Source organism: Callorhinus ursinus, unplaced genomic scaffold (genome assembly GCF_003265705.2).
Source record: "Callorhinus ursinus isolate GAN/ISIS: 27379988/994484 unplaced genomic scaffold, GSC_fseal_2.0 scaffold59, whole genome shotgun sequence".
Classification (NCBI taxonomy): Eukaryota; Metazoa; Chordata; class Mammalia; order Carnivora; family Otariidae; genus Callorhinus; species Callorhinus ursinus.
In genome coordinates this window covers 8677830-8692219 of record NW_027397121.1, presented here as the reverse complement: position 1 = coordinate 8692219, position 14390 = coordinate 8677830, and the positions used below count along the sequence as shown (strand labels likewise).

The 14390-nt window shown below is 49.0% G+C and overlaps 1 protein-coding gene and 1 long non-coding RNA gene across 6 annotated transcripts in view; one reads left to right on the top strand and one right to left on the bottom strand.

The window, feature by feature from the left end:
* Window positions 1-148: 148 nt before the first annotated feature.
* ZBTB12 (zinc finger and BTB domain containing 12) lies at window positions 149-4170 on the bottom strand. 4 transcript variants are annotated; one of them, XM_073884920.1, is made up of 2 exons: window positions 4150-4170; window positions 149-2455 (listed from the first exon to the last, which is right to left on the bottom strand). In XM_073884920.1, the coding sequence occupies exon 2, from the start codon at window positions 2433-2435 to the stop codon at window positions 1056-1058; it is 1380 nt and encodes a 459-aa protein (XP_073741021.1). In that variant the 5' UTR covers window positions 2436-2455; window positions 4150-4170; the 3' UTR covers window positions 149-1055. The 4 variants fall into 4 exon arrangements, with proteins under 4 accessions (XP_073741021.1, XP_073741020.1, XP_073741019.1 ...); XM_073884919.1 differs by lacking the exon at window positions 4150-4170 and adding an exon at window positions 4017-4126; XM_073884918.1 differs by lacking the exon at window positions 4150-4170 and adding an exon at window positions 3546-3731.
* The window catches only part of LOC112816107 (uncharacterized), a 34599-nt gene continuing 22903 nt past the window's right edge, over window positions 2695-14390 (top strand). For both annotated transcript variants that reach the window (XR_012375921.1, XR_012375920.1), the window contains exons 1-2: window positions 2695-2720; window positions 10242-10350. This is a non-coding gene — a long non-coding RNA (uncharacterized lncRNA). The remainder of the gene's footprint in view (window positions 2721-10241; window positions 10351-14390) is intronic.

The window sequence follows — 14390 nt, the reverse complement described above, 5'->3', positions numbered from 1 at the left end:
GGTTGCAGAACTGGGAGGGTCCCCAGCCAGAGAAGCCCACTTGTCACGATCCCGTGCTCTTGTCAAGTCTCCTTCAGACATGGGACCTGCATGAGCTTTGCTGAGGATTGAGCAAATGCAATAAGGAGGGAGACGCTGTCTAGGGTGGGATAGTCATATACACGCAGTTGCCAGACGGAGTATAAAAAAAAAGGGTTTGGCTTTTTTTTTAATTTATTTATTTTGTGGAAAACAAAAGCAGAAAAACTAAAACCCCAAACTCCAGAAAAAATCCTAAAAAATATGTTTTTTCTTAAAAAATACTGTATAAGTCTCTACTCCTCTCCCTCCCCCCAACAGCCCTCCTTGTATCCTTTCATCTAAGTGCCCTACCCCCACCCCCGCCACTATTCATCCTTCTTGCTATTGTCCCCCACTTTTCCATATCTACCCAGGATGCTCACCCCAAGTTCTCTTACCTGGCACCTGACATGGTTCTCCCTAGAGTTTCGGTGAGCCTTTACCCACAGTCCCATTCCCCCAGCATGCAAGAACTGTCTCCCCACTTCCTTTTCTGGGATTCAATAATCCTTTCCCCCTACCACTCCCTCTCCCAAGGATCTATTCTATGCAGGAGCATGTAAGCTGCCTCCTGCCAAATTCCCTCCCAATTCCCACCCACCCACCCCCCATCTCAAGAAATATCAGAACCTCTCCCTGGGCAGCCTTAACCAGGAATAAAGTATTTTCCTCTTTTTTTCTTCTCAATCTATAAGACCCTTTCCCTCCCTCCACATATCCATGCACCTCTAAGAGAAGAAAATTTTTCTCTGGGAGCCCATATCCCCTTGGCCTTCTCAAAGAACCCTCTCCTTCTCTCTCTTTTTTTTTTCTTCTGAAAAGACAGGGGTCTTCTCTCCAGGGAATCTTCAGCCCCTCCCTCAGGATGTGTCTGCTCAGGTTCCCCCAACCTACCTGCCTGTTCCCGACCCTCCCACCCCCGTTCTCCTGGGCCAGGGAGCTCCCTTCCCACTCAGCCCAGGGACCCCTGCCTCCTGGCTTCCGAGCCTGCCCCGCTAGCGGATGAGGACGTTGATCTCGGCCACGCTGGCCTCCAGCACGTTCTCTGCCGTTGTCTTGCCATGCTGCTCCTTGAGGTGCCGCCTAATGGCGGGCTTGTGAGCGAAGCGCACGTCGCAGTAGGAGCAGCGATAGGGCCTCGCTCCGGAGTGGAGGTTGAGGTGGTCGTGCAGCGTGGACTTCTGCGTGAAGCACTTGCCGCAGATGCCACAGGAGTGCGACTTGACGCCGCGGTGCACGTTCATGTGGCGGTTGAGGTTGCTGCTGTGGTTGAACTGCTTGCCGCAGCGTGGGCACATGAAGATGAAGTGCTGCGCCCGCATGTGGAAGACCAGCTTCTCCACGCCCTGGAACACTTCCGGGCACTTGGTGCACTTGATGTTCTTTAGGGGGTTTCCACTGGAAAAGCCCCCAGGCAGGGGTCCCCGGCTGCCCCCTGCCCCCAGGCTGCCCCCCGCCCCCCGGGCAGCCATAGCCACCGCTGCTGCCTCCACCAGGCCCGAGGTGGCCCCCACGCTGGCTCGGCCTCCAGGGATCAACAGCAAGCCCTCCCCTTCTGCATCCTCGGACAGGCTATAGCAGGCTTTCACTACACCCTGTGGTGGGGCCACAGTGCTGGGGGGCACGCTGCTCTGAGCCAGCTCTCCCAGGTGGCTGCCCACGGAACCTCCGATGCTCAGACCCCCTCCTAAACCTCCGGGAGGTTTGAGCCGGTGTGCCACCTCCAGGGCCGACTCCACCTTGACGATGCAGATGTCGGACACGTCCTCGTCCTCGTCCTCATCTTCTTCCTCGGCCTTCAGCTCCAGGTCCTCGTCCAGGGGAAACTCCAGTTTCACAGGCCGTAGAAGTGGAGGGGGCAGAGGGGGTGGGGGTGGGGGTTTGGGGGCTGGCTTTGGGGTCCTGGCAGGAGGGAGGAGGGATTTGGTGGCACTGACACTGCTCACAAGGCTGGCATCGCTGACCCCATCCTCTTTGAGGCCTATTTTGGGCTCAATGAACTGGCTGAGGGCGTTCCTGCATTTCTCCACCACGTGCTCCATCTGCAGGTAGGAGGCAGCCGTCAGGTAGTTGACGATGTCCCTGACAGCAAATTCCAGAGCGCCCGTGTAGCAGGAGAGGAGCAGGTCGGCCACGATGCGCGCACTGTGCATCAGGGAGACCTGCAGCTCAGAACTGGGGTTCAGCAGGAACTGGTCCCTCAGGAAAGGCGAGCAGGCGGCCAGGATGACCTTGTGGCCACGGAACTTGAGGCTGTCGGCCACAATGGTCACGTCGCAAAACCGCTCCTCTGCGCGGAGCTGGTTCATGTTCCGCAGAGTAGCGGCCTCGTGGCCGGGCAGCTGGAAGCGCAGGACTTCCACCCCAGAGGCCATTGTGGCGGGGGTGGGCAACCCTGGTTGGGAAGGAAACCGGTCAGAGACAAAGGTCTCTGGCTCTCCTAAGCCAAGGCTCCAGGCCCCTCGCCCCCATTCTTGTCCAGCCTCCCAGCTTCAGATCTCCCAGTGTTCAGGCCTCTTCCTCAGTTTCCCCAGTCCCTGGGGAAGCGCTGTCCCTCCGAGAGGACGGAGGCGTGGTTCCCGGGGGCGGGGCAGCGGCGTCCACACCCCCCAGCCCGACCGCCCGCGAGGACCGGGCGAGTCCGCGCGCCCACGGGGAAGGTAGGAAAAACCGGGAGCAGAGGCCTGGAGCTCTGGGCTCCCGGGTAGCCCGGGTTGCAGCCTCTTCTCACCCCGCCCCCTTTCCCCGCTGCTTCATTCCTCCGCCCCCCCTTTGCACGTTTGCACGCGCTTTTCACGTCCTCCCCCCGCCGCCTGCACGCTTCGTGCACGCCCCCCCCACGTTCAGAGCTCCGTGGCACGCCCCCCCAGCCCCACGACCCTGAGTGCACGCGCCTCTCACCTGGCCCGGTTCCGCGTGCTGTTTTTTCCCCCCCTATTTCCCCCACCCCCCCCGGGGTCGGCAGCGCCCCCAAACACGGGCAGGGCCTGGGCAGCGCGCAGGCGCGGGGGTGCACGAGGCGCGCGCGCGGGGCCAGCTCCGCGTGGGCGTAAGGAGGGAGGGGCGGGGGCGGCTCGTGCAGTGTGTTCCAGGCCCCGCGCGCCTCGGCGTCGGCGAGAACTCGAGGAGGAGGAAGAGGGGAGGGAATTAAAGGAGCAGGATTCCCCCTTTCCCGACCCCCCTTTCTGCAGCAGGCCCCCCCCACACGGTTAAAGGGCCGGATAGCCTGGCCTCCCCTTTGGCCGGTATTATTTGTCCGCCAGAGCGGAAATACGTTCCACACCCCCCTTTCTCGCTCCCCCTCCTCTGTGCCTCCGGGCCCCGCGGCCCGTCTGCGCGTGCGTGCCAAGTGCCGCGCGGAGGCCCGCTTGCTCGGGCCCGCCCCCCGTTCCCGGCTGCCCGCGGCGCCCTCTGCTCCGCGCCCCCCAGCGCGCGCCCCCGCCTGCGCTCCCCGCCTGCCCCGCTCCCGCCGACGGTGCTGCCACCTGCTCGCAGGGGTGGTGCCGCTGTGGCCCAGCTGTGCTGTGCGGGACAGGACTGCAACCGCAGCCCCTCCCAGGGACCCAGACCGCCCCACGGCTATCGGAGCTGTTGGTCGCTGTTGCCCACGCGGTGCATCCTCTGTTGCGTATGCTCACAGTCCCTCTGGCCACGCTTCAAGACTCTTTCAACTCTTCCGAAGCTAGTCACCACCCCAGCCCTCCTGGCCTGAACGAAGTTTTAACTTCCTATAGAAACAATCCAGTGCCCTCCACTTTCCTCTGTCTCACGGTAGTGTAACATCACACCCATCCGACCTTACCCTCCATTCTTAGAATTGATCCTACTTCGTGGCAAGGCAAACGTCCTCCGCTTGTGTTTACTGTGATGACCTTGCCCATTTCACCCCTACTGTATAATTAGCCCTAGTACTAATTCTTCTAATTGTGCGATTATTTGTATCAGTACGATTTTACCATCTTTAATCTTCCCTACTGCCGCTGTCCTTCCGATGGCGGGGCTGGCAAGGTCAGAGCTACATCGCCCTAAACAAAACCTCTCCTCAACTCTGCACCCCTGCCTTCTCTTTCTCTGTCACTCCCAACTAACCTGCGGTCTCCACAGCTTCGCCAACAGCATTTATTAACACCTTGGAGATTGCCCTGCCCCCTTTTCCTGCACACTCACTTCCCTACCCATCCAAGTCCAGGTGAAAAAGCCCCTCCTTCCCATTGGTTGGATTGGTTGGTTACATACTCCAGGAGATTAGAGCATTTCTCTTACACATCAATTTTGAGGAAACTGCTTGTTAAATAATGGGTTCAATATCTGGTTTCCCCCATTAGATTGTAAACTTCTTGATTGCAGGAATTGTGTCATGGGTTATATTTTGCAAATAAAAGGCATGCAATAAATGACTGACTGCTGAAGTCATTCCTTTTCAGCTCAGCCAGCATCCACCCAGAAAAAGTTTGTTTCTGACTTAAATTGAATTCCTGAACTCAAAGGGATGACCTTTGGTGGGAGAGTGGGGGCAGTATTTAGTGGTACTTGACTCTTGCCTTTCCCTTTTAAATTCTTTGCCTTTTATGCCTCCACCCAGTTCTCTTTATTCTAAAATGCCCTCTTTGTAGAAATCTCCTTTGTAGTCAGGCCATATAAATCTGAGAAAGAACTTTGGCTTTTGTGTCAGACACACCTAGGCTCAAAGCCATATTCCACTACCTTTTTTTTTTTTAAGATTTATTTATTTATTGTAGAGGAGGGAGGGGCAGAGAGAGGGGGTGGAGAGAGAGAATCTCAAGCAGATTCCCTGCTGAGCATGAAGCCCTACCCCGGGCTCGATCCCAGGACCCTGAGATCATGACCTGAACTGAAATCAAGAGTTGGACATTCAACCAACTGAGTCACCCAGGTGCCCCCATATTCCGTTACTTTTTAAAAGAGGAACCTTGGGCAAGTTACTTGATTTTCTGAATCACAGCATCTTTGTCTTTGAATTGGAGACCCTGATTTTTCACAGGGCTAATGTGAGGTGTAAGGGAGCCTGGCAAACAGTAGGTGCTAGAAGAGATAGCTCTCTTCCCCTTTGCCTAATTTGGAGACAGACTACAAAATCTTCAAAAGAACTTTAGCTGGATATTCTGTTTCCCTGTCTCATCTCTTCTCTCCCTCATTGCCAAACTTCTCAAAAGAACAGTTCACACTCCAGTGAAATCAGAAATATAAAGGCTGTCAAAGTAAGAACTGAAGTTTGTAAAATTTTGTATCCTGTCACCTTCTTGCTACGTCTTCTTTCTAGGGGAGTATGAATGGGACGAGGGGCCTCATCTCAGCTTGGAATTTAAGACAGGTTCTTGGTGGCAGGTAGAGCTGAAAGCTGATGAGTCCTTCAAGTGCCAGGCCCCTCCAGTTACAGTTTTATATGGAAACAAACCGTAGTGCACAAGGCTGTCTTCTCCTGTGCAGCCTGGTGGGGAGATGCTGTAGGGGCTGTTTTCCCACATAGCCCATGTAGGGGTATCTAGATCCTTGTCCCTTGGTCACAGACTTCTGCTAGTGTGGGATGAGGGGCCCTCCTGTCCCTGGCTTGCAGTACTAAACTCCCTGGCATAGTGTCAAGGATGGGTAAATTCAGGATTCTTAGTGGGCTTGAGAAATGAAGTCTGACTAGGGAGCGAGAAACAAGTAGGAGACAGAAGGTCTAGGCTCTAGTTCAGGTTGGAGGCCATCAAGGTCCCAGAGGTTTCAGTATTCTCTTCAAGAAATGGAAGGAGGCACCTGGGTGGCTCAGTCAGTTAAGCGTCTGCCTTTGGCTCAGGTCATGATCCCTGGAGCCTGCATCGGGCTCCTTGCTCAGCCCGGAGTCTGCTTCTCCCTCTCTCTCTGCCCTCTGCTCATGCCCACCCCCCCATTAAATGAATAAAATCTTAAAAAAAAAAAAAAAAGGAGGGGTTGTCCTATGAAGTCTTTTTCAGCGCTGAGTCTTTAAAAGTTCAATCTGAAGAGAGGTGTGTGTATTTTTGTGTCTATGTGTGGGAGAAGTGATTGAGGACTAGCTAGCTCTTGGCTTAGAGAACCACTCCTGGTTACTGATGGAGGCCAGCAGTGGTCTAGATAATCCCAAACAGGAAGGGTTACATGTTTCTCTGGGGCGTTCAAGGTAGTTCTGGCAGTGGGTGTACTTTTGCCATATGCTTAGCCTAGACTGGAATTAGTATATTCCTTGAGCTACCAATAGGAAATATTGGACTTAAATCCATAGGCTGATAAAACTTTTCCTCTATTACAATAAAACCTCCAACATCTCTTCCTCTCTTTCACTCACACTCAGCTCTACCCTCACTGTAAGAACCCTGAGTCCTGCTCTGCTGCTCCCTCGGTCTTCTTGTTGCCTGAGCAACTGACTTCCAGGCCTGTGGCACCTGGCTCAGGTCATCCTCTCAGACCCGCCAGTGTCCATGCAGGTGACCTAATCCACACCCCAATTAAAAAATAAATTGTCCGGTTTATTTTATGCTTTCTTAGAGTCATTTGCATGGTTCAACATTCAAAAAGTATATTTTATTTTATTTTTTTAAAAGATTTTATTTATTTGAGAGAGAGAGAATGAGAGAGAGAGAGCACATGAAGGGGGGGAGGGTTAGAGGGAGAAGCAGACTCCCCACTGAGCAGGCACCCGATGTGGGACTTGATCCTGAGACTCCAGGATCATGACGAGAGACAAAGGCAACCACTGAACCAGCTGAGCCACCCAGGCACCCTCAAAAAACATATTTTATTGAACAGAAAGAGAATCAATACCAGATGGGGTTTACTTGCTTGATTATCAAGAGAATATGTTTGATATTCATTTGGGAGAACATTTTATCGTCTTTAAATTTTTTATTGTTATGTTAATCACCATACATTACATCATTAGTTTTTTTTTAAATTTTTAAATTCTTTTTTAAAAATATTTTATTTATTTATTCATGAGAGACAGAGGGAGAGAGAGAGAGAGGGAGAGAGAGAGAGAGAGAAGCAGAGGGAGAAGCAGGCTCCCAAGGAGCAGGGAGCCTGATGCGGGACTCGATCCCTGGGATCATGACCTGAGCCGAAGGCAGATGCTTAACCATCTGAGCCACCCAGGCGCCCACATCATTAGTTTTTGATGTAGTGTTCCATGATTCATTGTTTGTGCATAACACCCAGTGCTCCACGCAGAACGTGCCCTCTTTAATACCCATCACCAGGCTAACCCATCCCCCCACCCCCTCCCTTCTAGAACCCTCAGTTTGTTTTTCAGAGGCCATCGTCTCTCATGGTTCGTCTCCCTATTCAATTCCCCCCCTTCATTCTTCCCCTCCTATTATCTTCTTCTTCTTTTTTTTTCTTAACATATATTGCATTATTTGTTTCAGAGGTACAGATATGTGATTCAACAGTCTTGCACAATTCACAGCACTCACCATAGCACATACCCTCCCCAATGTCTATCACCCAGCCACCCCATCCCTCCCATCCCCACCACTCCAGCAACCCTCAGTTTGTTTCCTAAAATTAAGAATTCCTCATATCAGTGAGCTCATATGATACATGTCTTTCTCTGATTGACTTATTTCACTCAGCATAACACCCCTCAGTTCCATCCACGTCGTTGCAAATGGCAAAATCTCATTCCTTTTGATGGCTGCATAATATTCCATTGTAAATATATACCACATCTTCTTTATCCATTCATCTGTCGATGGACATCTTGGCTCTTTCCACAGTTTGACTATTGTGGACATTGCTGCTATAAACATTGGGGTGCACGTACCCCTATGGATCCCTACATTTGTATCTTTGTGGTAAATACCCAGTAGTGCAATTGCTGGATCGTATGGTAGCTCTATTTTCAACTTTTTGAGGAACCTCCATACTGTTTTCCAGAGGGGTTGCACCAGCTTGCATTCCCACCAACAGTGTGTAGGAGGGTTCCCCTTTCTCCACATCCCCGCCAACATCTGTCGTTTCCTGACTTGTTAATTTTAGCCATTCTGACTGGTGTGAGGTGGTATCTCATTGAGGTTTTGATTTGGATTTCCCTGATGCTGAGCGATGTTGAGCACTTTTTCATGTGTCTGTTGGCCATTTGGATGTCTTCTTTGGAAGAATGTCTGTTCATGTCTTCTGCCCATTTCTTAATTGGATTATTTATTCTTTGGGTGTTGAGTTTGATAAGTTCTTTATAGATTTTGGATACTAGCCCTTTATCTGATATGTCATTTGCAAATATCTTTCATTTGGGAAAACATTTTTACCGTGGTGGGGAATAAGGACTCATAAGCACATGATAAAAAAAAGAAATCTTTCTATCACCTTGGGAATTCTGGCCAGTGAAATTGCTCAAGCAAAAGTAGCTCAACAAAAATCATTAGACTCCTTGGCCTGGGTAGTTCTGGACAGTAGAATGGCCTTAGACTATATTTTGGCAGAACAGGGAGGGATATGCAAGGTAATTAACTCTTCCTGTCGCATTTACATTAATTCTTCAGCTGAAGTAGAAATCCGCCTAGACAAGATTAGAGAACAAGCCACTTGGCTGCAACAAATTGCTGCTGAAATCCCAGGAACAGAATGGGATTGGTTTTCTGGTCTGTTTTTCTGGATTCCTCAAGGAATTTGATCAATACTCTGGGCATTAACCCAAGTGGGATTATCTATCTCGACTGTGCTTTTTATGATTTATCTACTCATAAATGTGGCATGAGTTCCTGCTCAAAAGCAGCAAAAGCAGGAATTAACTTAATGGTTGTCCAAAGCTTTGAAGTTAGGCCAGGCCAGAGGACTTACAGTTGGGAGCAAACCAGTTTCATTCCTTTAATCCTGATCTTCACCCCCCTTCAGCAGGAACTAGCTAGAGTTCCTATACCTCAAGACTGAGGACTGACTAAAGACTGGGGCGGGGGCACTGAGACTGGGGGTGCAAATTCCCACAGACCCCACGGTTTAGACATAGCTGCCTCTGACCAGCCATGTAGCCCGTAGTTACTGTTAAAGAAACCTGTAAGATTGCCTCAGGAAATCACACTCTGTTGCCTCCTGAAAAGTCTGTGGGATGCTGTTCTGCCTGAGATGATAAACATCATGTGCCACAATTGCAAGAAAAGAGGTAATAGTTTGCAGCTTAGTAATAGTCACAGGATTTAAAACTTCTGCCTTTGTACTCTAGAGGTGACATCACTAAACATAATCTGCCGAGAATGTTTTGCAGTTCCAGGCCCCTAAAGAGGAACAAACAGGCCCCTGCTGCAGAACGACCACCTCACTACAAATCGCACCAAAACCAGACAAGGAGATGCCAAACAGGAGAAGATGATCAAGAAAGGAAATATTATAGTCGACCTAATAGCCAATCAATCAGCATGATCCAAGACCCTTACCCTGAATTTTCACCCTTTATTTTATTATTTTATTTTTTTGTTTTTAAGATTTTATTTATTTATTTGACACAGAGAGAGCGTGAGCTGGGGAGGAGCAAGGGGAGGGGGAGAAGCAGGCTCTCGCTGAACAGGGAGCCCGATGCGGGGCTCCGTCACAGGGCCCTAGGATCATGACCTGAGCTGAAGGCAGATGCTTAACTGCCTGAGCCACCTAGGCACCCTTATTTTATTTTTTAAAAGATTTTATTTATTTATTAGAGAGAGAGTACGAGCTGGGGTCGGATGGGCAGAGGGAGAGGAAGAAGCGGGCTCCCCACCGAGCAGGAAGCCCAACTCAGGGTTGATCCCAGGACCCCCTGATCATGACCCAAGCCAAAGGCAGCCACTTAACCAACTGAGCCACCAAGGAACCCCTGAATTTTCACCCTTTAAAAACCCCTGCTTGGAAGCCGGTGGGGAGCTTAGACCTCTGAGCATTAGCTCTCTGTTCTCCTGGGTGATGCCACACCAATAAATGGCCTATTTTTCTTCACTCCAAAAACAAACAAAACCAAAACCCAAAAGTAACCAAAACAAAACCCCCAAAAAACAAACAACCAACTAAACAAAACAAAAGCCAAAACCCCCAAACCCACAAAATTCAGAAAGTGTAAAAGGGTACATACTGAAAGGCCTCCCGCTACCTCCCCACCCAGTTCCCCTGCCCTCCGGCCACCAATATTACTGGTTTCTTCAAAGTTGCTTGACCTTCTGACAACTTTTATCTTCACTCCATTTCATCCACTTTCTTGCCAGGCTCGCCCTCTGGTGATTGACAGCATCTGGAACTTCCTCCTTTCTGAAATTTGGAATGCCAGTGCACCATTCTCTGAGTAGCCCTTGGATCTCTCCCTCTTGCGGGGCAGTGAGTATACCTGCCCCACTCCCCAGGGAGACCTCCAGGCATCTTGTCTTCCCCTTTCTCCCTGTCCAGCCAGGAGAGCACTCACGTGCAGCACTCAGCTGCTATGACGTAGTGGCACCCTTCAGTTGGGTTCTTGGTGCCCCTTGGTGCACTTTGAAGAACCCCTCTGCCCCCTCTCCTGAGCCCCCACCCCTCTCCCGATCCCCTTCTCGCAGCAGACTGAAGTGCCCTCCTTCACACTCCAAGCATCTCTTTCTTTGCTCATCCTTATTTCCTTTTCCTTAATTTCAGAGCCTGTTGAAAGCCCATCCATCCTTCTTACATCCTTCTTTTTTTTTTTTTTTTAAAGATTTAATTTATTTATTTGTCAGAGTGAGAGAGTACAAACGGGGGAGTGGCAGGCAGAGGTAGAAGCAGGCTCTCTGCTGAGCAGGGAGCCCAATGCGGGGCTTGATCCCAGGACCCTGGGATCAGGACCTGAGCTGAAGGCAGACGCTTAACTGACTGAGCCACCCAGGCGTCACCCTACATCCCATTCTTAACCTTGCTTTGTTCCTTGCCCTCCTGGGCTTTATACGCGCCTCTTTATTTTAAACCCAGACAAGGCTTTGCTGCCTTAAAAGAAAAAATCCTTCTTCAGCCTGGTCCCTCTTGGCTGCCACCACATCTTACCTTACCCTTCTCAGTGCAGCCAGCATTCCAACTGTCCCCCAGGCCTTCGTGCTCATCCTGTCTCCTAAGAATATATATTGTGAATACATTATACACATAGAAGAACGTATAAAATGAGCATGTAGGGTGCCTGGGTGGCTCAGTTGGTTGGGCGGCTGCCTTCGGCTCAGGTCATAATCCTGGAGTCCCGGGATCGAGTCCCGCATCGGGCTCCCTGCTCGGCGGGGAGTCTGCTTCTCCCTCTGCCCCTCCCCCCTCTCATGTGCTCTCTCTCTCTCATTCTCTCTCTCAAATAAATAAATAAAATCTTAAAAAAATGAGCATGTATAGTTAAAGACAAATGAAACAGGGGCACCTGGGTGGCGCAGTTGGTTAAGCATCTGCCTTCAGCTCAGGTCATGATCTCAGGGTCTTGGGATCGAGCCCCACATCGGGCTCCGTGCTCATCAGGAGCCTGCTTCTCCCTTTCCCTTTGCTGCTCCCCCTGCTTGTGCTCTCTTGCTCAGGCACTCTCTCTCTCAAGTAAATAAATAAAATATTAAAAAAAAATGAAATAGAATACCTGGGCACCTGACCACAGCTTAAGAAATAAATTCCCAGGACCTTTGATGTCCTATGGGCTCCACACTAACTGCATCCCTCTCCCTTCCTGCAGGATGACCTCTACCCTGAATTTCTTAAATATATGTCCATTTCTTGTCTTCATAATTTCACTATCTATGCATGTTGTAGGCATTCCTAAATAGCATGCTGTCTAGCTTCCATCTTCACATAGATGGAATCATATGTTATGTATTTTTTTCTGGAGCAGGCTTTTTAACTCATTCTGATTTTGTTGGGTTGTATAGTTGTAATTCATTCACTTTCGTTCTATTGCATGCTTACACCACAATTAATTAATCCTTTGTCCTGCTGATGGACATTTGCTTTGTTTAAAGATTTATTTATTTGGGAGAGAGAGAGCAAGAGCAAGCAGGGAGGGCGGCAGAGGGAGAGGGAGAGAGAATCTCCAGCAGACTCCCTGTTGAGCATGGAGCCTGATACGGGGCTCGATCTCACAATCCTGAGATCATGACCTGAGCTGAAATCAAGAGTCAGACACTCAACTGACTGAGCCACCCAGGCGCCCCACATTTGCGTTGTTTAAACTGGTGGTTATCATAACAATGCTTCTGTGAGGTCTCTTTTACTCTTCTCTGAGTGGGACATGTAAGCTTTCCCGGGGCAGCAGGCTTCAAACTAGGGACCTATATCTCTGTAGTGCAGGAGGACTGTCCAAGGAGTAGGTGGACCTGGATGGATGTAAGGGAACCCTTTTCAGATCTGACTCTCCCAAAAGGCATAGGGTCCCGAGGAGACCCCTGTGAAGGAAAAACACGTGCCCCATCCCCTTGCCCAGCCCTCCCTTACCACAGAAACTAGGCCCCAGGGGCATTCAAGAGGGTCAAAACACCAGGGCACCAAAGGGACAGTTCCAGAATCTGTGTTGGTTCTGAGAAAGTGAGTGACCTAGCGACATCATTCTGCAAGTCAGCTACTTTCTCTGTCCTTTCAACAAAGTTGAGTGTTAGCTGATTTATTATTTTATCCTTTTTATTATTGAGGTGAAATCGATATAACATAAAATTAACCATTTGAAGTGAACAATTTAGTGGCATTTAGTGCATTCACAACGTTGTGCAACCACCACCTCTATCCACCTCTGTCTCGTTCCAAAACATTTTCATCACCCCAGAAGAAACCTATACCCACTAAACAGTTGCTCCCTTCCTCCCTCCAGCTCTCAGCAACCCCCAGTAGGTGTCCTGTTTCTCTGGAACTATCTATTCTGGATATCTTGTGTAAATGGAATCATGCACTATGTGGCCCCGGATCCGGCTTCTTTCACATGGCGTAATGCATGTTCATGCATGCTGCAACGTGGATCGATACTCCTTCCCTTCAATGGCCGACTGATATTCCAGTGTATGGATATACCACAACTGGTTTGTTCATTCCTCCATTGACGGATGTTTGGCGTTGCCACCTTTTGGCGATTGTGAATAGTGCTGCTATGCCCATGTATTTGTTGAGTACCTGTTTTTAGTTTTTTGGGGGTATGCACCTAGGAGTTGGATTTCTGAGTAGTTCCATATTTAACTTTGGAGGAACCACCAAACAGTTTTCCACGGCCGCTGAACCATTCTGTATTCCCACCAGCACATTGTATGAGGATCCCAATTTCTCCACATCTTAGCTATCACTTATTTTCCACATATATATGTATTTTAAGCCATCCCAGTGGGTATGAAGTGGTAGCTCATTTTGGTTTTGATTTGTATTTCCCTAATGACTCACAATGTTGAGTATTTTTTCAGGTGGTTGTTGGTGTCACTTGTATTTCTTCTCTGAGAAATATCAATTCAAGTCCTTTGACCATTTTTAAATTTAATTGTTTGCCTTTTTGTTGTTGAATTGTAAGTGTTGTTTATATATTGTGGATACTAGATTCTTATAAGATACACGATTTACAAATATTTTCTCCCATTCTGTAGGTTGTCTTGTTTACTTTCTTGATGAAATGTCTTTAGATTGGGGCACCTGGCTGGCTCAGTCAGCAGAGTGTGCAACTCTTGATGAGTTCAAGTTGCATGTTGGGTATAGAGCTTACTAAAAAAAAAAAATAGTAATAAAGTGTTTAGAAGTACAAATATTTTATTTTTTTAAGATTTTATTTATTTATTTGACAGAGAGAGACACAGCGAGAGAAGGAACACAAGCGGAGGCAGAGGGAGAGGGAGAAGCAGACTCCCCACTGAACAGGGAGCCCAATGTGGAGCTCGATCCCAGGACTCTGGGATCATGACCTGAGCTGAAGGCAGATGCTTAACGACTGAGCCACCCAGGCGCCCCTAAATATGTTAACATATTTAACAAATATGTTAAATTTTGGTGATGTCCAACTATTTTTCCTTTTGTTGCTTGTGCTTTTGGTGTCCATACCTAAGGAACAATCACCAAGGGGTGCCTGGCAGTCTCAATCAGAAGAGTGTGCAACTCTTGATCTCAGGGTCATGAGTTCAAGCTCCACATTGTGTGTAGATTACTAAAAAAGTAAATAAACTTAAAAAAAAGTCACCAAATCCAAGGTTGTGAACTTCTAACCGTTCTTAAACTCTTGTATTTAGGTTGTTGAACCATTTTGAGTTAATTTTTGTATACATTGTGAGATAGGGGTTCGATGTCATTCTTTTGCATGTGGATATCCAGTTTTCTAGCACCATTTGTTGAGGAGACCAGCTGATTGATTTTTGATGATAAGTCACTGTGTTTTGGTATATAACATCATATGATTTCAAAGAACTTAGTGACATTGCTATGACAAAATT

Excerpts from the sequence above, each read along its gene's own strand:
- ZBTB12 (XM_073884920.1), bottom strand. The coding sequence starts at position 2,435 with ATGGCCTCTGGGGTGGAAGTCCTGCGCTTCCAGCTGCCCGGCCACGAG.